At 31.1% G+C, this 26,392-nt stretch overlaps 2 protein-coding genes across 3 annotated transcripts; one reads left to right on the top strand and one right to left on the bottom strand.

Annotated features, from left to right (window-relative positions):
• Positions 1-224: 224 nt before the first annotated feature.
• LOC146527159 (phosphatidylserine lipase ABHD16A) lies at positions 225-5,229 on the bottom strand. 2 transcript variants are annotated; one of them, XM_085205947.1, is made up of 9 exons: positions 4,370-5,229; positions 3,930-3,983; positions 3,528-3,835; positions 3,293-3,453; positions 2,934-3,187; positions 2,453-2,617; positions 2,176-2,360; positions 1,480-1,678; positions 225-1,210 (listed from the first exon to the last, which is right to left on the bottom strand). In XM_085205947.1, the coding sequence occupies exons 1-9, from the start codon at positions 4,439-4,441 to the stop codon at positions 1,115-1,117; spliced, it is 1,494 nt and encodes a 497-aa protein (XP_085062073.1). In that variant the 5' UTR covers positions 4,442-5,229; the 3' UTR covers positions 225-1,114. The 2 variants fall into 2 exon arrangements, with proteins under 2 accessions (XP_085062073.1, XP_085062074.1); XM_085205948.1 differs by lacking the exon at positions 4,370-5,229 and adding an exon at positions 4,097-4,115.
• A 2,649-nt stretch (positions 5,230-7,878) lies between these two features.
• Positions 7,879-22,491, top strand: LOC146527158 (protein GPR107). Its single transcript, XM_085205915.1, has 12 exons — positions 7,879-8,103; positions 8,453-8,563; positions 9,067-9,227; positions 12,339-12,475; positions 12,752-12,849; positions 15,208-15,309; positions 15,690-15,973; positions 17,205-17,322; positions 17,945-18,075; positions 18,602-18,743; positions 19,577-19,728; positions 20,105-22,491. Exons 1-12 carry the CDS (start codon positions 8,017-8,019, stop codon positions 20,193-20,195), a joined length of 1,614 nt encoding a protein of 537 aa, XP_085062041.1. The 5' UTR covers positions 7,879-8,016; the 3' UTR covers positions 20,196-22,491.
• The last annotated feature ends 3,901 nt before the right edge of the window (positions 22,492-26,392 follow it).

Genomic DNA, 26,392 nt, shown 5'->3' with positions numbered 1-26,392 from the left:
TAAAGGTAAAAAAAACAGATTTGGAAAGTGCGAGGCATAGAATTAAGTTCTAAACGTAATTCTTCTATATATCTTAGATAATACTACTTTAAGGACAGAATTAGTCCAATTCTGATAATGTTTAGTTCACAAACCTTTAAATTCTAGCTATATTTTAACAGTTACAACTTAGTGAAGATTTTTTTTCTTTTGTACAAAGGTATTGTAAGAATAAGAAGATAAAATAATTTATATAATTTATTTATTAACACCAATAAGACCTAAATCTACATATTCCAATACCAGACAAAAATACATTGAATAATATGAGTAAAATAGTTAATTTTTATAAATTTCATATCAGTAAAAGTCATTCTTGTGTCTAGCTGCACTTTACTATAATATCCCAATTCCTTAACCTAGTTAGCTAGTATAATAATATTAGGTAAATACACATGGGGTTTTAATATGAGAATCATATAGAAGCCAATACATCAATATCCATTTTTTTTTCAAAATAATATAGATCCAATATTTTTTTGTTTTTACATAATTAATTTAGTTATAGTCCAATAACATTTTTCAAAATTACAGAAAATTTTTTTATTAAATTTTACAAATATAGATTTGATTGAAGGATTGCTTTATGTGCGGTTCATTAGTAAGCTGCAATTTGTTAAATATTTGATGTCATATTTTTCAATACTACACATCCATTTTAATTCTAGAGTAACATTAGTGAATATTTTAAGTTACTTTATATTATATGATTTGATAATATTCATATGCTCTCTATATAGTTTCTAACAAACAAAAAAAGAACAAATGGTAATAATTATATTTTAGAGTGAATTTTCTATTTAGTTTTAAAATAAATGTTCTTAACAATTTCTCCACTTTTGAAGTAGTAATAAAGAGTTCCAACTCACATTCTCTTTTATCTCAGTTTTATTATAATAATATTAGTGTGTCATAAACTGAGCCCCATGTTTGTCTCAAACTACTGTTGCACTTCTCTTTCTTTAATGTTATCGACACGGTATTATAATGATATAGTACATTTTTAAAAACTTTTCTATTCATGTCATTAAAGTGGTAACAAAGTGTTACCATATTAATGTAATAAAGCCACCCATCAATTGGTCATTATAGTGTTCATTATTGCTAAATAATGATCATCCGGCAAGGGCATGCAATGTGTTGAACGGAAGTCACGCATGTACCTGGAAATCTGTATAAAGAATTAAAAGTTTATTGTTTAATATAAGTTTTTTATAACTTCCCGCATATAGCAAGGTAGACCTTCTATTCACCACCTAATTATTGAGACATTGCTTATTGGGTGACGGAATTCAACGCCGCGTTTTGTCTCGTTACCAAAGTGATGAAATAAAATTAATTCAATCCCTGGAGTGAAAATCTAACACACAACCATTACTTACAGTCAGTCTTATTATTTAATTATGTTATTTTAAAAAATAAACTACATTTTTAGCTTACCAATGGCAAAATGGCGCGTTTAATTGCAGGCAACTCATTCCGTGACAATACAATACGTTGTTGATCTGATAATGCAATACAAGTTTCTAATGTTTCCATCACTGGCTTCTCCGTGTCCATTTCAAAAAGCTCAGGGTGACGATCCTCCAATAACTTGATAAGTAAATAGTTACCACGGTTTGTAGCAAGCTGGCCTGGTCTGAAATTATTCATAATAAATTAGGCATTAAAATAATATTCTAAGATCCTCAAAATCTCTCTATATATCACAAATCGAGATCTACGATCCCTTGGAGGACAGATAATTTAAAATTATAAATCAACACACTCCAAACACCCACTCTCCCATTTTGTATGAAATTTGGTGCGTAATCAATATCACAGAAAAAAAACCAGTACACATTTAGTACATCCTCCCACAAACGTCAATAAGAATGAGAAGAACAAGAATGGTCGAAGAAGAAGAATTGTCAATAAGAATGAGAAGAACAAGAATGGTCGAAGAAGAAGAATTGTCAATAAGAATGAGAAGAAAAAGAAGAACAACTATTAAAAAATGTTCTTCTCATTGACTGGTGACCATGAATTATATGGTATTTTATATATTTATTTATTATTTATATAAATCTTTTAAAAATTAATATTCATGATGTATCTTTATATGTATTAAAAACCATTTATTTTAAATTCAGTTACCTAATACAGATGACTTCATCTTCAGTACGTCGTATTAATTGAACTACTCCAGAGTATTTTGTCAACAACTCCCCTATGTTTAAATCAACATAAGAACGTACAACTTCTTTTACTAACAACTTCCATGTCTTAGGCATTTGATTTTCGGCTAATGGCAATAAGTCATCAAAAGAAGCATCTAATATCTATAAAATAAGGGAATAAGAAACCATACATTTAATTTTTTATTTGTATAAAGAATACATTTCTGTGTTTAATAGTTTTATAGACCACTTACCAATCCCTTGACATCAGGATAATTGACAGCAGCCCAAGTTGCTGTATAGCCACCAATACTCCAACCAAACAATATAATATTCTCAATGTCGAACTCTAGCTCATTAATAGCATACTGCATAACTGCATCTATAGCATTTTGTTCTTGACGCGGAAATGGAGTTCCCTAAAAAAATATGATAATCATGATATAATTATATTTTTTTATAATACATTTTAGCTTCACACTTCATACTGTATCCCACATATAAACGCCTACTTTATACCTATACCATACTTTGTGCCCAATTTACGAGACATTTTGTGTTAAGAGGCAGAACTCTGTACCCCAGTTTGTATTTTTACAAATAGCAGAAAATTACAACTCATTTCCTGAAAAGGGAATCAATCTCACAACGGCAAGTGTATAATCAGCTGCTGTGCCATTATGCCACAACAGTATTCATTATATGTAATTTTATGGTAAAAAAAAAGGTGCTTACAGTGCTACCAGCAAATCCAGGGTGATTCCATCCTAAGGCAGAGAAGCCAGTCTTAATAGGATTAGTCATAATGCCAACTTCATAGAAACCAGAATTTCCTTCACAGCAAACAACAAGAATTTTGCCTTTTGAAGAATCCAATCGGTTGTCAATAAACATCGTGTCAATAGAATTGCCATCGGTAGCAACTATCTTTGCCCTTTTGCCATTGTATCGTTCAATAAGACTAGTCCTTCCTTCGCACAATGGTAGCCCTGAAAAAAGAAATAATGAAACAACACAAAATACAATTACTTTTTTTAAAATAAATTAGTAAATTTATTCAAGATAGAGAATAGATAGATAAGTAAAAAATTTACATAACATGTTCTGGATGACACTAAGAGTTCCTGGATAGATAAGACGAAGGGCAAATGTGTGGATTGCAATATATGCCAGTAGCTGCACTGTCACCTTTTGGTAATGTGGTAAATCTGGATTTGCACATTTGCTAAAGGGTTTGTTTTCTAGCCATGTTGAACTGAAACAATAAATTTTGTAAAGTACACTGTTTATTATAAATATATCTTATCATTTGTTTAGCCTTTTACTCACCTAGGCACCTGCTCCATTGTAAAAGAAGATGGCCAAGCATAAAATTCAAAGTCATACTTTCTAATACTTTCTATATAACTTCTTTGATCTGTGGTGGGTCTATTTAAAGTATCAATGAATTGGAGGTATATTGGATTTGATGCCCTTCCATAAGCTCTTAATAAATAAGCACATGCCAAGAATAAGCTAACTCCACTAAAAGAATAGGTAAAGAATTTTATTTCATCCAAAGACAGAAATCCCCTTTTGTAAATGTACATGCAAATAAATGGTGATGTGTAGAAACCCACATTGATTATTGTTTGAGCCTGAAATTTATTATTAAATTTAAGAATATATTAGATTATACATATTACATATTTGCTCATTTATAATTCAGTTAAATGTTAAAAATCATCTTACAGTAGAAATGATCTGGTTTGCAATTTTTTCAGGTCCATGAGGCTCATATAGTCCCTGCAAACATTGTTAATAATTTAAATCATTCATATTTATTTCCACATAATTGTAATTTTCACTTGATTATTTTTCTTATTAATTATTAGAGTATTTTTATTAGTATTAAATACCTATTTTAAACAACTGCATATGATTTTTTGTATATTGCAAATTGCAAAAGTAAAAGCAGTGACTGGTATGGGGAGGGGGTTAGGATATTAAGGGTAAAAATCAATACAGCCTTCTAGGGTTTTCTATTTATAATTCGATGCAAATACGCGTTATGCATAGATATGCTCCACATTAGCAATACGATGACGTGTGTGATTACCATTCTCTATAAAATTTAATACAATAAATGAAAAAAGTGTAATTTTTACTAAGAAAGTAAATAATTTACTTACTTCTCCTGGACCTTGGCCGTAAACTCTGTATAATCTTGGTGATCGAAGACATTTCATAATTAATTTCAACATTTTGAAACAAGTTTTTTAATAATAATATTTTGAGTTCATCAAAAATATCATGTATAGGGAATTAACTAAAAAATCTATTAGACTTTAATTTTCTCTGCACTTTCGTTTAAAAGTACAAATTACACTTTAAATACACATAAAATAAAAGTTGAGTTACTAATTTAATACATTATAATCTTTTATTAGTATTTATAAGTTCCAATGGCAAAACTTTTCTGCAAGGCTTTCTGTTTGCCCCAAATGATGTACTAAAAAAGTTAAGTATGAAAATATCTATGGCCACATAACACATCTATGGCTTACTATCCGTCATTATAAAAAATCAATATCTGGCACAGACGTTAGGCTATTATTGCATTATAATACCAATACTTTAACACGAACCATACTACACTTGGCAGTAGCAGTAGCTTGTAAATAAGGAGCTATAACTTTATTTCATTGTTGCTAAACTCAAAAATATGTATATTTGGGTCATACACAAATCGCGACCTAAATGTGTATGAAAAAAAAAGTGAAATATTTGTTCAAAATCACTCTCATTTAATTCTTATAGATTAACATAGTACAGGAAAAATATGAGACCAGATCATTATTCGTTTTCGAGAAAGATATTCGATGCATAATTTTTTTGATGACCACAGAACGGACACAGTTCTACAGAAAAGTATAAAGTCTTAGTGCTACATGTATTTGATTGGTTTTATACTTCTAATAATAATCGTATTGATTAATAACGACCTTCATTACAATATGACACCAATATTGTCACGAAAAAATTTAAAAAATCTAGTAAATGTCAGATTCATACAGCAGATTCCTTCAGTCTTAAAAATGTAAGGTAATAAATAGAAAAAAAATATCATTTCTTACAATTACTGAGTAGCAAGTATATTAATCCATGTTTTCTTATCATTATTTGTTTGTTTATAATAGTTTCAGTTATTTTCTGCATAACTCAACGGAACTAAACTTAAAATCTTTGTTTAAACAATGAATAAATTTATAAATAATGTTAACGTAACGATAATGATACTGTAACAAATACTAGCCTCTTAAAACAATAAGAAAGAGTCCTAATCAAAATAAACAATATCTATTCATTAATGAATGGCCAACAATTATATAAAAAAAAATTGATAAAATTAAGTTTTCTTCGTCATTTTCAAAAAACCCTTTGTATCTTAATCAAATCTTTAAGTAAGGGATCATGTCTCAAATTTGTAGAAATAGAACAGATAGATGTTGTCTTAAGTTGTAGCGACTGATAATCAAGGAGTAGTAAAGAAAGACCCAAGTGTGTAAATAAAGATGTATTTTTAATTCACCAAAATGGATTGGTTGAACTTTTGATCCATATTTACAACAGTAATTTTCAGAGAATAATCTCCCCATGCCCCCATGGACCTGAGTCCTCCAGAGAGGAATTGTAATCTATCCCCCCGAAGCATTACGCTGGTTTGTGGGGGCCCATCTAGTGGGAGGCGAGTCACCGTCCACCAACTATTCTATTCCATAGTCCTAATTTAGATTTCCATATTTTCCATAGTTCCTACGCATTAACCGGCGACCATCTCTGGGCAATTACCTGTGGTTGCCCAGCGATGGATCCCGGCTGATGCGTCACAGTAAAACATTTGTATATTCTCTTAAGGACCTCTACGTGTTGGACCTGTGTCCCCACGCAAGCCTTCCAAAGGACCGGGTTCTTTTGAACCCGTAAATCTTAAAAGAGAAACATAATAATAATAATAATATTTATTAAATTCATATTTTATACATAACAATAGCAACTTTAATCGGTAATAACTGCAGAAATATTAACTGTGTCGCAGTTATTAGCTCCCGCCTCGCAGCCGGTGAAGCTAATATGTAAATCATCTGCTGGTGATGATGATCAATGTCTATCAATGTTTTGTTTTATAGATATAATGGCACATTATTAGTTAATAATAGCATCTTGTTTAGCTCTACTTGTATCACGTCTTCGTTTTCACCACACCACCACACCACAGATCTATTTGAATAGGGCAATGTGGCTTGAACAATGTAAAAAAGCTAGCTAAGCTAAGATTTCGTTATTTAAGGTAACAGAAAATATGTCAACAGAAAAGATTTTCCAATCGAAAATCAGCAATGGTCTTTAGTTTTCAAGGATAGAGAAATGGCAAGTGAGATTTCAAAAATACTCCTTTAAATCCATTGTGCCTATATAATTACAAATATAAGTAGCACATACATACTTACTAAAATACACTAAAAATAGGAAAGATGCATTGATCTTTTACAAAATGAATAAAATACACGATTCTTTTTATTGGAATATAATTTTTATTGAAATACACATCCGTCTTGCGTAATGGGTGTAAGCAAATTATAGCTGTCTAATATTACCAAATTAAAAGATATTACATTTAAGGTAACTTTTTATAGGAAAGAAGGCTGAAGCACAGTTTGGAAATTATCATTAAAAAATCAACTCAAGTATATTCTACGCTGAAAATATGTGTGATTTCGATGACACGGGCGTAATAACTTAAATTACAAATTTTTGAAACTACGAACTACGAATCTGAACATTCCACAGAAGGGGACAAATGGTGGAATTTGAATTTTTTTTTACATTTTTTTTTAAATTTGATGTGTAGACTATCCACATATCATAAGGGGGTAGGCATAGTTAAATTTAGAATGAAAAATCGTTCTACTTTCTTTTATTTGTTATAGCTATTGTAATATAACACTCATATGAGTATGACCCATATATATTGGTATAAATAAGTGTATAAATTGATTAAAAAATTCACCTACTCAATATTATATATATAATGTGTTCTGTATCATGGACGTGTTTGGTACCATCAGAAGTGTATTTTGTAATACAAAAATTTGAAATACTGTAATTGAATACCAAAGTTGTAAACAATAACATCAACGGACAAGTTTAACTATACTCTATAAAGTACCACAGAGTCAATCAGAGAAATCTAACACATATAATGAAGAACGGATGGCGAAAAATATGTAAAATTTTTATGAGCTACAATAGAGAATAGACATAACAATAGATTATTTATGGTAAATATAATTTTATTTTAAGTATTGTAAATATGTAAAGTTAATAAAAAAATTAAATTATAAATATGTTAAGTTAATAAATGTGTAACGATGTCTACGTACATTGACGTTAATTGAAATATTCAATTCCAAAGTGACCTCAATTGGCGAACTTATGCAAATATAATACTACGAATTAAAAAAATACTTATAATGCTCTAAACTCTCCATACTCTATATACTTTTGAATTTAATAATTAAAAGTTTCCAGTTTCGTTGTACTAAGATTGTAGAGCCTGCGGACTATGGAGCGGCCAATCAGCGAACTAGTTCGCATAGTTTATCTGTGGTTTGGTTTGGATATGTGTTCTGTGGTGGGAAATTGACTGATTACTGACATTGTTACCAAGTTTTATATTATTTTTATATATATTCTAAGTGGTTTAGATTTGATATATTTGGTATAGAAAAATAACACATATAATTGATCTAATATTGATATCGTGTAGTCATGAAAAATGATTTCTGCTATAGCAAAGGCTATTTCTATAGTGCTATTTGTTGCACCGTCTGTTACTCCCAGGATACACAAGCTACCCCTTACGGTAAATATGGGAGTTATTATTTATTATTATACAGAATAATTCATAACCAGTATAATCAATATACGTTATAATCAAAAGAAGTTATATTACGCTATATATATAATGCTAATTAAGCATTTTTAAACATTAAATTTATTTCTCGTTAAAAATGCTTTATTGGCAACCTTAAAGATCTTAACCAAAGCAATTAAATTACAATAAAGTATTTTTTTAAAAATACTTACACGTATATTTCAATATTACTGTTGTACTTAAATGCTTATCATTTTGAATTCTACTATAAAGTTGCTAAATAAGTACATGATTACTAATTATTTTTTTAAATTTCTATTGTCATGTATTCTTTTAGGATGATGATAGACACTATGTTGATCTCACTACCTTTGGATTCTTTCAAGGAGGTATTTTAGATGTGCATATGATCAATTTTATGCTTCCTTCTGGTCCGATTAATGGAGAGGTTAATATGTAAACATTATTTCATTTAGTTTTTTCATATGGTTTCCTGCACATAGCAGGCTAGGCAGTGAGGGCTTAATGTTATGACACTCCATTCTAATCTTAACACTCAGTTTTCAGGCAATCCTATCCACAAGTATCATATACCTATTCTGATTAAATATATAAATAAAGATATAGTAATGTAACATATCATTGCTATCTATAATTAGTGTATGTAGTGGTGTATAACATATTTTTTTTTTATTACAATTTAATTTAATGTAAACACAGTGGCTGTAGGTTTGATTCTTATTCTGTGGAATGATTTTATGTCTATGCGCATGTAAGAGGACAAAGTGCAACGCTGAGACCCAGACTTAGCAATGCCTCAAAAATATGGTAAAAAGAGTGTCTAAGCACTAGCTGTCCCCTGCCTACCCTGCTATATGGGAGATTACAGCACAAGCTAATAAGTAAATTTTGTAAAAGTAAATTACATATATAAAAATATTATCATTGCAGTATGGTTTCACATTGGATCGAACTGTAAATGATGCAATCAATCCTTATCTAGAAGTGCACTCTGATACATGCATTTTAAAGGGAGTTGAAAAAAGCAGTTCTCTGCTGTCACCACATCATCCTGCTATAGTTTTCTTGAAAATGGACTTTGAAAATCTCAGGTAATTATAATTATAAAGCTGGCTTATTTGGAGTTTGTAAATTACAACAAATCTTATAGGTAGGTAGCAGTAATTTTGTGATAATACATAACAAAACTTTATAATTGACATAATGATAATACATAACAAAATTTACTTTTTTATCTAGACAAGGAAAATGATACCTAACATGTAAAACTGTACTTATAAAAATACAAATAGTTAATAATAAATAATACAATTTTTAAATCTATATATATAAAATCGAAAGGTCACTCATCACGAAATCTCAGAAACTACATGTGCTAGGAATTTGAAATTTTGCATAGGAGTTGTTTATAGGACATAGGTGCTCGCTAAGTCGGGAATTTGCAATATTCGACTTCTAAGGTGTTGTTTTTGTGGTTGAAAGTTTGTATGAAACTTCGTTACTACAAATGCTAAGAGTCTTAAATTTTGCATGGACGTCACTTATAGGACGTAGGTAGTCATGGAGACAGACATTAATAATAACGTAGTTCACGCAGGCGAAGCCGCGGGCGGCCCGCTAGTTTATTTATATTTTTAAGTGAATAAGAGCAAAAATGCCTTCTTTCTGTATATCTATTATATTGTATGTTACTGAAAACATTTTCATTGAAGGAATTTTGATTAGAGATCATCCAATTTAAAAATTTCAATTAAATTTATCAGAGAGTTTCTATACAAGTGTTTTTAATCCATCCATAACAGTTTTAAAAACAGACAAATCTAAATCATCTAATATTGATTTGATCCAAACTTGTTTCCTTTTCGAAGGTTATTTAATAGATAAATTTATTATTTATTTATTATATATGTTTTTGCTGATGTGATTTTTTCCTGTGATGTTTACTGGATAACAAATGATAAACTGCATGTAATTGTAATTACACTTATTTGTATGTGTTTGTAAGTTCAGTTTAAGAGTAGAAAGTCTCTAACAAAGATTAGTTTCAACATAGCAAAATAGCATATTTTTTTTAATAAAGGTAATTATTTTACCAATACAATAATTTTGACATTATATGCTTAAGTTTTACTTTAAAATAAAATGTGGATTCAGTCTAACTCTAACTCTAAATAACTCTGCAGTAATAAATAGTTTTATATAAATAGTAATATAAGGTAAAGTTTTTGAAATTGAGACACCAGCCGTGGCTCAGAGGCACAAGGCTGTGGCTGTAACGCGACGATTGTGGATTCAATCTCCATTCAATGGAATTAATTATAATTTAATAATATTTTCATTTCTTCGCTCTGGCACCAAGGGAAAAGCCTGGTGTTGAGTTCCGCTACTCAATATGCAACGCCTCGAAAAATTCGGAGGAAAGTGGGTCTTTTCTTAACTCTTGGTTCCCTCTGCCTACCCTGCTGTGTGCGGGAAACAACGTGAAGCTGATTTATTTTTTATTTACTTCACTCACATGTAAGGTTACAAGTATTTAAAGAAGTTATTACATTAATTGCAACAATACTTGTATTATTATATTATTCTTGCAAAGCTGAAAAGCGAACTTATTTTGTTTGTAATTTATTTACATAAAGGAAACATTGCTATGTCTATTTTATAAATAGACAAAGCAATGATTTCTTTTCACTTTAAGAGCGCAAAGCGATAACATCTGAGATATAAGGATGATATTGGTTTAATAATAAGTTTTTACTTGCGGTAGCGAAAATTACTAATAATGTATTGCGAAAAGTTTATAAGTTAACAGAACTTTATGTGTTGCACGATAGAACAATGTCTGACAGTAAACGTGATCCCACTCGGAAATATATATTTAAATTATATTAATTGTCTATTTCTATTATATTTACTTGTGCCAGCGGCACAAGGGTGTGACTGTAACGCGGCGGTTGTGGGTTCGATCCCCACTCGAGGAAGTGAAATATTTATTTATGTTTACATTTCTATTTCCTCGCTCTGGTGTCGAGGCTAAGCGCGGCGTTGAGTTTTGCCACTCAGCACGCAATGCCTCCAGAATTCGGCAGAAAGTGGGGAACGGAGTATCTTAACACTAGTGTTAAGATACTTCCCTCTGCCTACCCTGCAGTGTGCGGGATACAGCGTGATTAAAGTATATTACTTTCTTCGCTATACTCAGACAAAAGACATCGTTTGATTTGTTCTCGAATACAGGTGGAAAGTGAACAACGGAGTGTCTTGGCGTTACGTTCTCCCTCTCTTTAAATTATATTTCTGAGGTTAGATGTATGTTGTGACCTAAGCCCAACTGCATTACTACGATATTTAAATTATGACGTTTAAGTAACTATGTGAATCGATTCTTTTGCAATGGTAAAATCACTGATTCTGAAGATATGAATATTTTTCCTTCGGTTTATTTAGCTATTGCGGTATTTTAATTTCCTATTTTCATTTTCCGTTTTATTAAAGACTAATAAGACAACAATTTTATATTGGGCAAAATGTACAAAGCGAACTCACTTTCCACTTAGTTGTCTTTACTTTTTACACCGAGTTGTTAATAAAGACATACATATAATATATGTATTTTTAAATACTTTATATAATGAGTATAGTCGTGGCGCAGTGGTACAAGCGTGCCCTCGCGGCAATTTGTGGGTTCGATTCCCACTCGAGAAAATGAAATAATTAATATTTTAATTTGCTCGCTCTGGTAACTCTACTTCTAGTTGAATTCTACTCCACACGTCCTCCAGAATTCGGTGGAAAGTGGGAGACGAAAGATTCATAATGGGAACTAAGTGTCTTATGTTTATAACATACACTGTGTCCTTGCGTAGAAATAATCGCCGCCGTCAGGAAGTTTTAACTACAATTTGTGAAAAAAATATATCTCGTGGTGCAATGATTAATTTGCTAGTAACCCCGCCGGGTCAATCTCAGTCACCTTCATGACTTCAAATTATTTTTCTTATTTGTATATTTTTATTGTTTATGTTATTCTATGGGTTGAGATTAGATTTAAGTAAATAAATAATTATTTATTGAATTATATTGAATTGTGAGTGCGTGTGTATATTTATTGAATTATATTGAATTGTGTGTATTATATAATACTCGTAGAATTCACGTGTTGCGTTAAGTTATTAAGTCCGTTAATTATTTATTTGTTTTTTCAGAATAAATATAACTTGCGAAGGTGAAGTCTCTGCCCTCCATTTATATCAGAACCGATCAATGATCCCGATCGATCGCACTAAAAGACATTCACAATATATGTTTATTAATAGAAGAAGACGTGCCGCAGATGAAAATGGTGTGTTATTATGTTATTATAATAATACCTACATACGTAAATTGTTATTTATTTGTATTCCCGTTAATACCGTTATTTAAAGAAGTAGGCCTATCAATGTGTTCTCGCTAGCTCGCTTGATCAATGCTTGCCATTGATGTTTCCTTAAAATTTTATACGTAATGAATTTTTCACCTTATGCTTAAAATCGACCTTACTTTATTTGATATTCTAGAATTTGATATCCTATTTTATTTGATATTCTAGAATAAATCAATTTTAAATTTTATATTACAGTTAAGTATAAAGAACAGTCGTTGGGGCCTCAATGCTCGTACGCCGTTCTCCCTATCACCAAAGAGACACGCGGTGGCTTCGACTTTTATAATACAAGTGTAAGTTTTATATTATAACTAGCGACCCCCTTGCGGCTTCGCCCGCTTTTACTACTGAATTATTTATATAATGTATGTTTGCAAAGTACTTAAGATAATGTGAATAATGCAACCCGCATTTTCGTGGTTTCACTAAGCATTTTCCAATTGTTTTACACAGCAAAGATTTTTTAGTAGGTACCGTAATTTTAAATCTGTGCTACTAATCTTTTCAAGTACTTATTAAAATATATTTAAATGACTATTTTTAGATAGTTAAATGACTATTTTTAAACAGAAGAAATTATAAACAAAAACCTACCTACTAATAACTACTACAAAAAATGTGAAACTAAATATATCGCGCTTAAATAATACATTCAATTCCAATTATCCAATACGTGCAAACGCATCTAACTAAATCTTCGTTGCTATAGAGGCAGCCGGGTTTTTTTTTTTCGAGCTTGTGCTTAATGCTGAAAGGGGTATTCTGGCCCTGATGAAAAGCAAGCACGACGTGGCTGCCTGTGAGGGAAATTAAATAGAATGCATGGGCCGGGAATCGAACCCGGGCCGCCCGCGTGGCAAGCGAGCATTCTACCACTGAACCACCGATGCGTGTAAGGCAAGCGGGCACGGCGGATGCAGGGCGAGTGGCGAGCCGTTTCGCAGCAAGGATTTTTTTGATATTATAACAACTTCTAAAGTACTTATTAAAATGAAAAACAGTAAAAGACAGTTTTGGTCTGCATTAAATGGCCAACGTAACTAATATACTTATTTATATACTGAGAGTAAGGGATAAGTGAAACTTAAGTAACATACAGCTGATGTGTCAACGGCGGGATGTGTCAACAATTAAATGTGTTTTTCTGTAAAAATATTCGCAATTTCGAAATATTGTAAAAAGCAAATTTTATCTTCGTTTAACGTAGAAAATTAATAAAGTATTTTAAAGGATAAGGATTAATACTATTATGGAAAAATATCCCTCACAATAAAAAATATATTGAAATTATTATTTTTAGACAGAAAAATTATCACTACGCGTTATTCTTAAAAGATACGAATATGCTCTCGCGGACTTTTTTGTAGATCTTATTAAGAGGAACAATACTCCAGTACATTTTTTTCATCTAGTACTTACCATTAGAGCAGCGCATGCGCGAAAGTGTCTCAACGGGTAGGACTTTATACACATTTATCGTATTTATGTTAATTTACATAAGAATGTACAAATAATAAACTATATATAAACCTTCTACGAAAAACACTCGACTTAATGGTGAAGACCGCATCAAAATCCGTTGGGTGGTTTAGAAGAAGAAGAGTTAGAAACAACAGACAGACACGAAAAGCGACTTTGTTTTATAAGATATAGGATATGTATACTGTTGAGTTTCTTGTCGGCTCCTCTCAACAGAACTGCCTTCCGAACCGGTGGTAGCTTTTTGTTCATATGTTCATTCGACGATTCGAAAAGTGCTTATAATAATTGCCTATTTGAATAAAGAATATTTTGAATTTGATTATCTAATTTCACTATTCTAGTCTAGGCCTTTTTGTTCTTAAGCTAGGCTTTTTCTGTTTACTTATAGTGTTAATCAACTATGCTTTTAAATTATACATCATATAAGGAAGGAGAGACTAAATACTTTAGAAATTATCACTCATTGTTGCTATTAATATAAAGTATCGTATTTTTTTTTCTTCACACTGTATCCCACACATAAAGGGTAGGCAGAGGGAACCTATTGTTAAGATACTCCGTTTCCCATAAGTACACTTCGTTACCCATTTTCCCCTGTATTCTGAAGGCAATGCGTGTTGTGTGGTATCCTTAAAGCTGCGCTTGGCCTCGACGCCAGAGCGAAGAAATGAAAATATAAATTATTTCATTTCCTCGGGTGGAAATCGAACCCATAACCTGTCGCGTTAACAGTCACACTTCTGTGTCACTGCGACATTACTGGCTTGGCTGAAGTTTAAAAATTAAAATTTATTAGTATAAGTAATTAACTAAAAATTATTTAAAACTTAATCTTATTAATTATTATTTTCTAAAAAGCCTTTTAGAAAATAATAGTTAAGTACGTAATACTTAAGTCTAGGCTTTAAGCCTAGACTTAAGTATTACTTACTTATGTACTTACTTGTGCATGTAAGAAAGGAGAAATTCTACTAAGTGCCTTAGAAATGATTATTCATTGATACTACTAATATAAACTATTGTAATGATATCATTAATAAGAATGTTTTTAATAGACTGAGAATATACCACGCAATTTTTAAATATATAAACAGAAAGAATTTTAAATTAACAATAAGTATTAAGTAAATCAAAATATCTTTTAAAATGATATTTATATTTATTTTTAGTTTGCAATGTATGTGGCATCAAACAAGGAAGAGGGTCTCTACAATTTATATTTTCATAATTGTCCAGCAAATACTGAGGAACCAACACCTATCAATGTTATGGTAAGAAAGTACCTAAATTGTATTAAAAAAAATGACAATAATATTAGTACCTACTTTGCACAACAAATATTTATACACGTAAGTACTGGTTCATCGTTCCATGGAATCGTTCCATCGTTTCGTCGTTTCATTGTTCCATGAAAATATCAAGTATAGGAATATATTTTATTAAAAAAAATCTAAATTAGATTTTTGTTAATAAACGGAATTCAACGCCATGTTTTTTTTTGCCTTGGTACCAGAGCGAAGAAAATATTCATGAATAATAATTCATTCCCTCGAGTGGGGATCGAACCCACAACTGTCGCGTTACACTCCCACCCGTGCCCCCTCATATATTTTATTATTCATATATAATAACAAATTATATACATTTTTAGATTGAAATTTACGAAAGCAACGATGGAAATTTCTTATCGGCGGGTGAAATGCCATTACCAGCTTTATACAGTATGATGTCTTTAATATTCTTCTTAAGTGCTGGCTTCTGGACGTTTATATTGAAAACAAGTAGACACAAAGTTTACAGAATTCACATATTGATGTGTGTACTGGTATATTTAAAGGCCATGTCTTTGGCCTTTCATGGTATCAATTACCATTTTATACAAACAAGAGGCGAACATGTCACAGCTTGGGCCATCTTGTACTATATTACACATTTGTGAGTATATAAATATATTATTAAAGTACACAACAATAAAGTAGAAATTAATATGTTTACATACTTAATATTTATCTAGCGAGGATATCACGGTGAGAATGACGTGCTCAGCTGGTTTGGGCACGTCTAATGAATGAGTAATGATAGAATAGCAAAAAAGATTTATGATGGAAAAGTGAGTGGTAAGAGAGGTAAGGGGAGACCTCAGTTGACCTTCGAAAACACAGTATCAAAGATACTGTAGGAAGGTCAAGTAAAGAGCACGAGGACCCCCCGAAGGGCATGTAAGAAAAGGTTGATGACAGTGGACGAGACAAAAGAGGTATGCAGAGACCGTAGCGTTTGGCGCTCCGTTCTCTCTGACTACCCCACTAAGGGATAAAGCGTGAAGTTAAGTTAAGTTAAGTAAGTTAAGTATGTATGAAAATATTATGTAATATTTTAAAAATATGATGTATGTAGTAATATGTAGAACCATTATTTTTTAGTTTTTATATAACAGGGAAGGTGGAGGGGAAACATAGCTTAAGACTATGCTACATTCCGTTTCCAACTAACACTGAATATAAAAAGAATTTGCCAGGAACACATGTTCCGCCGCACCCACTCTACTTTCAGCTATAATTAAATTCGGATCTTAACTCCGCGCTTTTTCTAGTTATCAGTTCGCGGAAATAAAAATATTTTCTTCCCCTGAGTGGGAATCAAACAACCGCCGCGCTTACAATAAGACGCTGTGCCGCTACGCCACGACAACCTCATTAGGTTTTGTTTAAATTAATTAATTTAAAGAAAAAAAAAAGATCGTACTAAATAGTTGTTAAAAAATACATTAAAATAAAACTGCTTAGAGGCGCAGGGGCACAAGCGTGCGACTATAACTGTGACAGTTGTGGATTATATTCCTACTAAAATAATAATAAATCATTTAATATTTTTCTGAAATACATCATAAATCATTTAATATTTTGATTTCCTCTGTCTGGTAATGAGGCAAAAGCGTGGCGTTGAGTTCCGCCACTCAACATGCAACGGCTCCAGAATTGAGCGGAACCCTGTGGGACACAACTTAAAGTTAAAAAAAGATACTATTTTCGGACCTGGAGCTTAACTTAAATTTCTATAAGTTTATTCTTAATATGCTATTAGTATTTTTAAATAAAAAGTCATTTTCATTTATTGCTTAACAAGCGACATATTAATTATATTTGTATCTCAATTTTGTCATCAGATTGAAAGGAGCTGTGTTGTTTGTAACAATAGCGCTGGTGGGGACCGGCTGGAACTTCATAAAGCACATACTGGCGGACCGTGATAAGAAAATATTTATGGTTGTTATACCTTTACAGGTAAGTTTGTTGATGATGTATTAAAGTCTATTAGAGGAGAATTCGGCGGAAAATGAGGAACGAGTGCCTTAGCACTAGGTTCCCTCTGTCTACCCTGCTGTGTGCAGAATACAGCGTGAAGCTGATTTATATATTATTTAAAAAAATATTAGCATATTGTTTCTTCTCTGTATAAACTATAACTGTGTCAAATTTCATACTCCTCTGTCTGTCTGTCATATTATAAAACTGAAGAGTTTTGCTTTGTTGAATTGGTTGAATAATTATTTTTGTGTTGAATAGTCCATTTATCAAGGAAGGCCATGGGATATATTATTACATCGTATTCAATCATTTCGATGTGTGAACCAACTATACAATAATAATAATAATAATCTATAGTCTTATTATTATTGTATTTAAATAACTATTTAAATTGATTTACACATTACTAAAAGGCACATGATTATAATTATAACTTCTTATATCTTATTTATATTTGATCATATAAAAGTAAGCTTACTATAACATGGTCTTTCAACACTTCGTCGAACCGTGCATCTATTTTACGCACAGCTTATATTACACATATATATTCATATAGATAGATACTAAAATAATATTCATAATATTTTTTTTCTAGGTAGTAGCAAATGTAGCGGAGATCATAATAGCTGAGAGCGAGGAGGGCGCGGCGGAACACAACGCGTGGCGCATTCTTTTTATATTTGTGGATATGTTGTGCTGTGGTGCTATCATGTTTCCTGTTGTCTGGTGAGGAGAATTTTTTTTATATGTTCCACGCTGTATCTCGCATATAGCAGGTGAGGCGGAGGGAGCCTAATGTTATCATACTTAGTTTCCCCACACACCATCAATCTTTGAAACATTAAATGTTGGTTTGCGGTTAACGCTGCGCCTTGACTTTACCTCAATTATTAATAATTTATTCCGAAAGTTGTACGTGATTTTCAGCTGGTTAAAAAATATAATATGTAGAAGTCGAGGAGTCAAATTTCATTGAGGGATTTCGAAAATAACTTGGAGCTAAATAGGCATATTTTCAAGCTTTCTTTGCTATTAATAAAAATAAAAACTGTATGAAGTTACAGGACATCGTGGTGCAGTTGGCTAGTATCTCACTGTACACGTAATGTTTCGGAAGAATAATTCTATTTTAATTATTTTAATTTCCCTGTACTATTAAGAAAGGTGTACAGGTGGTAAGAAATGGAGTGTCTTTACAATGTCTCTGCCTACAACAATGAAACTAATTACTATTTAATATTTGATATTTTAGGTCAATACACCATCTTGAGGATTCATCTACAACAGATGGCAAGGCTGCCGTCAACTTGCGAAAGCTAAAGCTTTTCCGGCATTTCTATGTAATGATCCTGTGCTATATTTATTTCACTAGGATCATTGTCACTATTCTTGAGGTACGTACCAATTGCATACCATGTACCATTATGAAATAACAAACCGGACCGTAACCGTAAACTGCTATGTTCTAACTGGTTTTGATACTGGCTATTTGCTGTAATATTGGCAATAATATTTGTATATAAATATTATTATTATAGTAACTTAGTACTTAACATAACTACTTTACAACTTGGGGTTAAATAAAATAACAAAGCAATAGTTTTAGTGAAATAAAATTGTAATTAGTCATCTAACAATTCAAAATCTATATATTCGACACCAGACATGTTGTTGTCTATCTCCGAAGCAAAATCTTGGCATCTTGGCTTGAAATCTTCTGATTATGTCTGAGATTCACTGCTACTGTCAACAACTTGTATAATTAATTCTATATTTTGATATTATTTGATAGCTTTCTTATGTTTAGCAGGAGCACAATTTTTATTAGTTTTGAATCCTTCCAAAACTATTCGCCGCACTATACTCTGAGATTTAGTTGTAAATAATAATTGTATTGTCATAAGTATCAAAAACAGTCACACACAATATAAATATTCGTTTTATGTTTATAACCTCAACGTATCTATGAAATAGGTAAGGTAATATTTCGTGATAACACCCCTTTTCCATAATATATTACTATTTAAAAGAGCGTAAAATAACTTAAAAGTATTACTAATGTAATACTTTAAAACTAACCAGTTGGCTCAACTTACACTTGAAACATGTTGTGTTTTTTTGTATATTTGTTATTAATTTATATATTTATTTTAAATATGTTCATATTTATAAAAAATATATATGTATATACTTTAATTATTATCAAACTGTACTGTACAATTTACAGAACACAGTGCCGTTCCAATACTCGTGGATAGATGAGATGTTTCGTGAGATGGCTACATTTGTATTTTTCGTGATGACCGGCTATAAGTTCAGGCCGGCGGCCGCCAACCCCTACTTCACGCCTACCCTCCAAGACGACGTTGAGCCTGAAGTGTAAGTATAAACCACATTAAAACATATATGAAGTCCATCTTCATCAAAAGTACTGATAGACACACTCACTTAAACACACCAGTATCAGTGCACATATACTCAAAACGCTCAAGAACGCATCATTATTACTGCACACTCTCTCAAAGCACTCAAGGGCACATCACTATTACTATACACACTCAAAGACGCACCAGTATTAAATAGATGTTATAAATACTTTGTAATTTATATGTTTTAGACTAAAGTTGTCATATATAAATTTAACAATTAAAATTGTTGATTACATTTGTGTCACTGTGTATTTGTTTATTAAATTTGTGTCCTAATGAATAGTACTTTTTATTTATTTGAAAATAATGTAATGAGTATTTTACAGGCTATCAGAAATTGGAGTGCTCGAAGGAATCACCAATAGAGAGAAAAGACGGGAAGACATGCAACCTCTAATGCAAGATAATTCGGATTAAGAAATTAGCAAACATATAAATAAAAATGAATATCTATATATCATAATATCATTTAAAAACGTAATCTATATATATAAAAGGACTTGTCTTGTTGTGCAAATAAGGAGTTGAAAGTTTGTATGAAAAAATCTTTAAATCGCCACCGATTTTTATAAAATTTAAAATTCAGACTCTTAAAAGTATTTAATTGACCTCATGTTTCATGGAGGAATTCTCCTCCTAAAGGTGCAAATAAGGGGTTGAAAGTTTGTGTAGATTATTTTTTAAATCGGCACCAATTTTTATAAAATTTTAAATTTAGACTTAAAAATATTTCATTGATCACGTGTTTTATGGTTTATTATAATTCACCTCTAAGGGTACAAATAAGCAGGCGAAGCTGCGCGCGTCCGCTAGTATAGCAATAATTTTGGCATTAATAAATTGAATATTACGGCATTCATTATTGCTATAATATCTTTATTTTTATAGATAAGTATGTGTTCTCATTCATGTATGTACATATGTACTTACACATGGTAACTCAATAATCATAAGTAGTATGTTTATTATTTACTTTTTTTTAATATTATATTTAAATGGCGGATATTTGCCGAATTGATGTTTATGTCTGTTAACATTTTTTTCGCAGGAGTAGGTAGAGGGAACCTAGTGTTAAGACACCATATTCTTTACTTTCCTTAAAATTTTCCAGACATTCAATGTTGAGTCGCGAAACTTAACGCTGGACTTTTTCTCCCTACCAGAGCTAAAAATAGCTCGTCTTGCCGAGTGAGAATCAAACCCACAGTCGGTGTATTTAGTGTCAGATGTTCTAAAATGTGGATAATCCATTCCATAGACCTGATCAATGTTCCTTTACTTAAATATTTGTTACTTTTATAATATAATGTAAATGATTTTTCTTGTCGTCTTTCAATTATCTTTAATTTTTTTTTATACTTTTTGTAAAGAAAAGTAAAGTTATTTTTTTCTTATAGTGATGACTGAACAAGATTGCCAAGTCAGTACATAAATTGACCGATAGTCCAAAATGTACGATATTTAAAAAAAGCATATTCTTAATGGTAAAATAAATTGTCTTCGATAACATTTTTATTAATGGACATTAACATTTTATCCGAGATTCGTTTTATATTAACTATATATAGTGTAGATATAGTTTAGGCATTAAGATGTTTCTTCAATCTCACACAGGTTGTGTTGTGTCTTTATCATAGAGCATACTCTTTTTTCTTATTAGTTCTTTTCTGAATAATAAATATTTTGTTTTAATTGTGGATATTGACATTATATATAAAAAGGGTTTTCATTTTGTTCTGTCAAACATAAAATTATGGACCCAGCCATAAATTAAGTTATACGATAAGAACGGTGAAGGTGGTCGACGAAGTGAGCCGTTGTGTGACAGGAGTGGAGGTGGGGTGTGAAATTTCGCGAAAATCACATTTCAAAAAATAAATACAAAAAAACAACAACAACAACAATAACAAACATTATTTGGAAACAGCAGGTTTTAATTTTATAATTGCTAGTTGTGAAATTACCAAATATGTCACTCTAGATAAGTGGTTTAGGTAAAATTCGTGTAACGTAAGTTATGGATGGCCCCTAATAAAGTGAATTTTCTTAGAATTTTTTATTACTACATCATTATTTATAATAGGCACAATTATTTTATTTGTTTTTGAAACAATTGTAACGTAGACTAACTTTCTTTTAAAACAATTACATCATTGTTTTAAAACTAATTGAGAGTATGCTCTTTGAGTTCGATATAACAGTAATAAATACAATGTTGAGTGATATTTTTTAAATATAAATTTTCCATTACTTTGTTATTTCTCTTTATATATTAAAAAAATCTCGAAATAATAAGTAGGTTCCTAGTATGTATATTATAATTGTCAAATTATGTTGCAATTGAGAACGGATTTCGAATATTTAATTTCTTTACCCTTTTATCTTGTAGATACTGTATCTTGTTGTTGATATCTTGTTGATATTAAGAATACCTATGGTATCCCGCATACAACAATGACAACATGAAATAATACGCCCCAGCCTCCCTACAGTGTGAAGGTGCGCCAATACGGTCTTAAATTTAAAAATTGTTTAATTTTGCACTATCATTCTTACGTCTACAAGTAATTCCACAGAGTTGTATAAAAACTATATGTATATACATATACTTTATATGGTAAAATATGTTGACATTTTCCTGAAACTATACAAAATTTGTTTTTAGAAACTAGTGTTTGTTTTATAAATAAAGTTTTTTTCTCAACCTCAATTTTATAATAATTTGTTTTGTTTATTTTTGTTATAATTTTCCTTGTATTCATAAAAAAATAATATTCTTTATTTTTATTTCAAAGCAGTAAGTGTTATTAAAATACATATATTCTTGTATATGATGGATGTTTTACTCATAAAATAGTTCCACTTTTGAAAATTATTTTTTAGCATATAAATTTTAGTAAGGCCACTTTAGAGAGACCACCATTAGAGTATCTAGCCTATATATCTAAATAAAAGTTTATTAGTTAGATGATTTAACTATAATGCATAATTCTGCTAAGTATAATATTATGTAACTAAATTTACTTTTATATATAAACGATAAAATATTAACAGTTGCTATTTTAAAATTTTATTATTTGTAATAAGATTTTGTATCTACTGTTTTGATACTTTAAGAAACTTAGTTTAGCTTAATATTTTTGTTAAACATTTAATATTCGCTCAATACAGTCTTTAATAGAGAAATGGTTGTTATCTCATTAAAACTTAGTAGCTATGCCAGGTCAATGTTGCTAGACATACTATTTTTGGGAGGACGTCCCGATTGTCACCCCTTAAATTAAAGGACCGAGCGGGACAGGCATGGTCCCGCTTTTCCTGATTTATTTCACGCACTATGAGAATTAGTTTTACAAGTTCACGCTGTATCCCACATGTAACAGGCTTGTTATAAATATTTCTTGAAAATACTTTGAGGATTCATCTCATGTTGTAGTACACTATGGTAGAATTATTTATCATTCTCATCTCTATAATTTGTAAAGAAAATTCATCTAAGCATGTTTCAGAAAACAAAAATACAGAGAGATATTCAAAGTGAAATTATTAGAACTAGGAATTTATAAATAAACCTAAAATTTATGATTGGGTACATATTTAAACTTTCCACTTTTGATTGTTACATTACAATGTTAATTAATTTAAGCAGATTTCTTTTCAATATCCGAAATATACTCAGTAACGAATATATTCATTCACCCTTGCAAGCACATCTTTTAATTCAGGAATTATTTTATACAATTTCTATTTCTACTATTATTATTAAAGTAACAATTTTCCCAAGGAGTGAAAGGAACAATAGTAATAAAAGTCTGACGAATTCTGGACGCATAGTGTGTTCAGTGGGAGAACTCACTGTCGCGCTTTTGCTCGAAATGGAAATATAAATTTAAATAAATATGTATGTTAATCAATAGGTATGTTATTAAATATTATTTAATTCCTGCGTCAGAAGCGTGAGAAAACAGAGCTCGAGGCTACTAAAATATTATTATATAATATATAACACCCTAATTCATTAATTAAAGGACAACTTACCGCAGAGGTCTGCTAAGGAGTATTTTAAAATATGCAATCGCGAAAATCAAAGACCCTCTATATAATATTTAAATTATATAATATTAAATTATAACGTTTAACCTTAAATAACTTCTTTTCAGACCTTATACCAATATCAATATTTTTAACGCCATATTTATTAAAGCATGGTTTTAATAAAAGCTGTAGGTATACTAAAAATCACCTTAATATCTACTTATTTTTCTGTAGACTATATTATATGGTTAATTGCTAGCTATAATTTATTTTATATATATACACAAAGCGACCTTCTTGGACCGTATGACATCCTAATATTTTTACGCGCCACAAATATTAAGTAATCAATAGTTAGTTTTAGCTGACGTCAGACTACGTGACGTACGTGTATTGATTTACTGACTTTAACTTTGACCCTGTTCCCATCGATTTGTCTCACCTGACTCCTGGGTCGTTATATACAAGTGCTCCTACTCTTTTATGCGGTTCTAGTAACATTTTCCTATCATTTCACGTTCAAGAATGTTGAATATCCTTGAGAGGTTTGTTCTTTTGAATCATTCGTCATATACGATGGTTATAGATTTGAATTCCACATAGATTAAGGATATGGTATTTTAGCTTCTTGTTTTAGCCAGTCTAGTGTCAAGACACTCCGTTCCTTGTTTTCCACCTTTGAGATATTTATTTTGATTTAAAGTTTTGACTGGCCGAATTAAATGCTTTGCCAGAAGAGGAAAATGAAAATAATTCATTTGAACCCAAAACATTCGCGGTACAATTAAACACTGTGCTACTGCATCCGGGGAGAGACAGCTATCGATGATATAAAATTTCTTTACAATCAGAGTATTTTTGTGTTATTTTAGTTTTGTTTTTAGTTTACTGTAAATTATTGTTTTCTAAAGTACAAATACCTTAAGATGCTGATTTCCATTGCGTTTTAAAGTAGTATGAGTAGAGGTAGAAAAATTTAATTAATATCTCTTTCACTTTCCCCTCATGCCCAATGAGAAAGAGAGAGATAAAATATTTAATTTTCCATGTGCAATTGGTGCGCAATAAACGGTGAAAGCTTTTAAATAAGCGCAGTATGCTAACATGAGGGCTTGAGGTGATACGAACTCCTAGCACTTCACGATGACCCAGTACGTCACTTTGAAAATTTCGAAGAAATATCTTGTGAAATATGTAAAAGAGGATGGATGTGGACTGCCGATTGATTGACTTTCTCTCCATCCATGTCTCCGTCATCGATTTTATATGTTAAAAAAAGATTATAAATTAAGAAAAACAATTTCATCTGCTTCACGCTGTATTCCGCACACAGCAGGCCGAGGGAACCTAGTGTCAAGAACCTAGTTTCGGCGTTGAGTGGCGGAACTAAACGCCGCGCTCTGCCCCCACACCAGAAAGAAGAAATGAAATTGTAAGTTTAATTAAATATTTCATTTCCTCGAGTGGGGATGGAAACCCACTACCAATCAAATTTACAGTCACTCTGTGCCCTGCGCTGCGCCGCGACTGATAAAAAACAATCTGTCTGTACATTGAATATATTTACAACGACCACCACCGACTTTTATAAAAAAAAAAATAGACTCTTAATAATATTTGAGTGAACACGTGTTTTATGGTTTTTTTGGAATTCACTCCTAAGGGTGCAAATAAGCACGCGAAACTGGGCGTGTCCACTAGTAAAATATATATGTACGTTGTACGCAATTAATATTATTCTCATCTTCTGTATCAAAATCAAAAGATCCATTAAAATCTTTAACATCTTCTAAATAATGAGATTCTGTTAAATTTTCATAATATTGTATGTCATGACATGGAGTACCTAAGGTGAAGGGATTTTATATCATCTTACTTGGTCTGTGAAATTAGTTTTCCTTCTGATCAAAATTGCTCATAAAGGCTGGAAAAATGTAATGAGGTGCACTTTGTATCTATTTTTGGTCTCTTGTTAACATCTTCTTGAGCTAATCCACCGTAAGTAGTTCAAAGAAATATACGACTAGGTTAGTTACCCCCAGGTTATTCTTATAAATTAATTTAATTTCTTTAGTTTTTAAATCCGAAAAGTGCAAAATATAAAATAAGTGCATATGCAAGCTTAAGTTTGTCAACTTTTATAAGTTCTATATCCTGAAATTGTTACGGGAGCCTTGGTGGGTGAGTCCGACTCGCACTTAACCGTATTTTTCTGTTTAATATTGTCTTCATCATTTTAAAAACTCTGAATGGGTCCTTTTTGTATTTAATAGCTGTTAACTGTTTGTTTCTCTTTCGAATGAAGTCTCAAAATGAGTCATCACATCCATATTGTCTTGTGGAATATATAATCATATGTTAAGACGGATTTTATAACATAATCTCACTCTAAACTTTGATTAGGAACCATTGTTTTTCACCAAATTTTAATTTTCTTTGAATATTGGAAATAGTAATAGAGTTTACTTAATGCTTAGGTCTTAGCTTCCTCCACATGAGTGATTAAGGAACTAGGTCCTTGACTTGAAAGGGGACCCGACATCCTAACTCCTGTCTGTCGTACTTTCCACTCACACAAT

This window comes from Heliconius melpomene, chromosome 21 (assembly GCF_056956725.1).
Source record: "Heliconius melpomene rosina isolate 202511_hmr_F chromosome 21, ASM5695672v1, whole genome shotgun sequence".
Taxonomy (NCBI): domain Eukaryota; kingdom Metazoa; phylum Arthropoda; class Insecta; order Lepidoptera; family Nymphalidae; genus Heliconius; species Heliconius melpomene.
The sequence above is the reverse complement of the archived record's forward strand: the minus strand, read 5'-3'. Positions and strand labels throughout refer to the sequence as shown.

What these genes read in the sequence shown, in the direction of transcription:
- LOC146527159 (XM_085205947.1), bottom strand. Translation starts at nt 4,441, where the DNA reads ATGTTGAAATTAATTATGAAATGTCTTCGATCACCAAGATTATACAGA. An exon ending in ACGGCCAAGGTCCAGGAGAA is followed by an intron (nt 3,984 to 4,369) that starts GTAAGTAAATTA and finishes CAATGTTTGCAG; the next exon opens with GGACTATATGAGCCTCATGG. An exon ending in CTGGATTTGCTGGTAGCACT is followed by an intron (nt 2,618 to 2,933) that starts GTAAGCACCTTT and finishes ATATTTTTTTAG; the next exon opens with GGAACTCCATTTCCGCGTCA.
- LOC146527158 (XM_085205915.1), top strand. Translation starts at nt 8,017, where the DNA reads ATGATTTCTGCTATAGCAAAGGCTATTTCTATAGTGCTATTTGTTGCA. An exon ending in TGGTTGTTATACCTTTACAG is followed by an intron (nt 17,323 to 17,944) that starts GTAAGTTTGTTG and finishes TTTTTTTTCTAG; the next exon opens with GTAGTAGCAAATGTAGCGGA. An exon ending in TCATTGTCACTATTCTTGAG is followed by an intron (nt 18,744 to 19,576) that starts GTACGTACCAAT and finishes TACAATTTACAG; the next exon opens with AACACAGTGCCGTTCCAATA.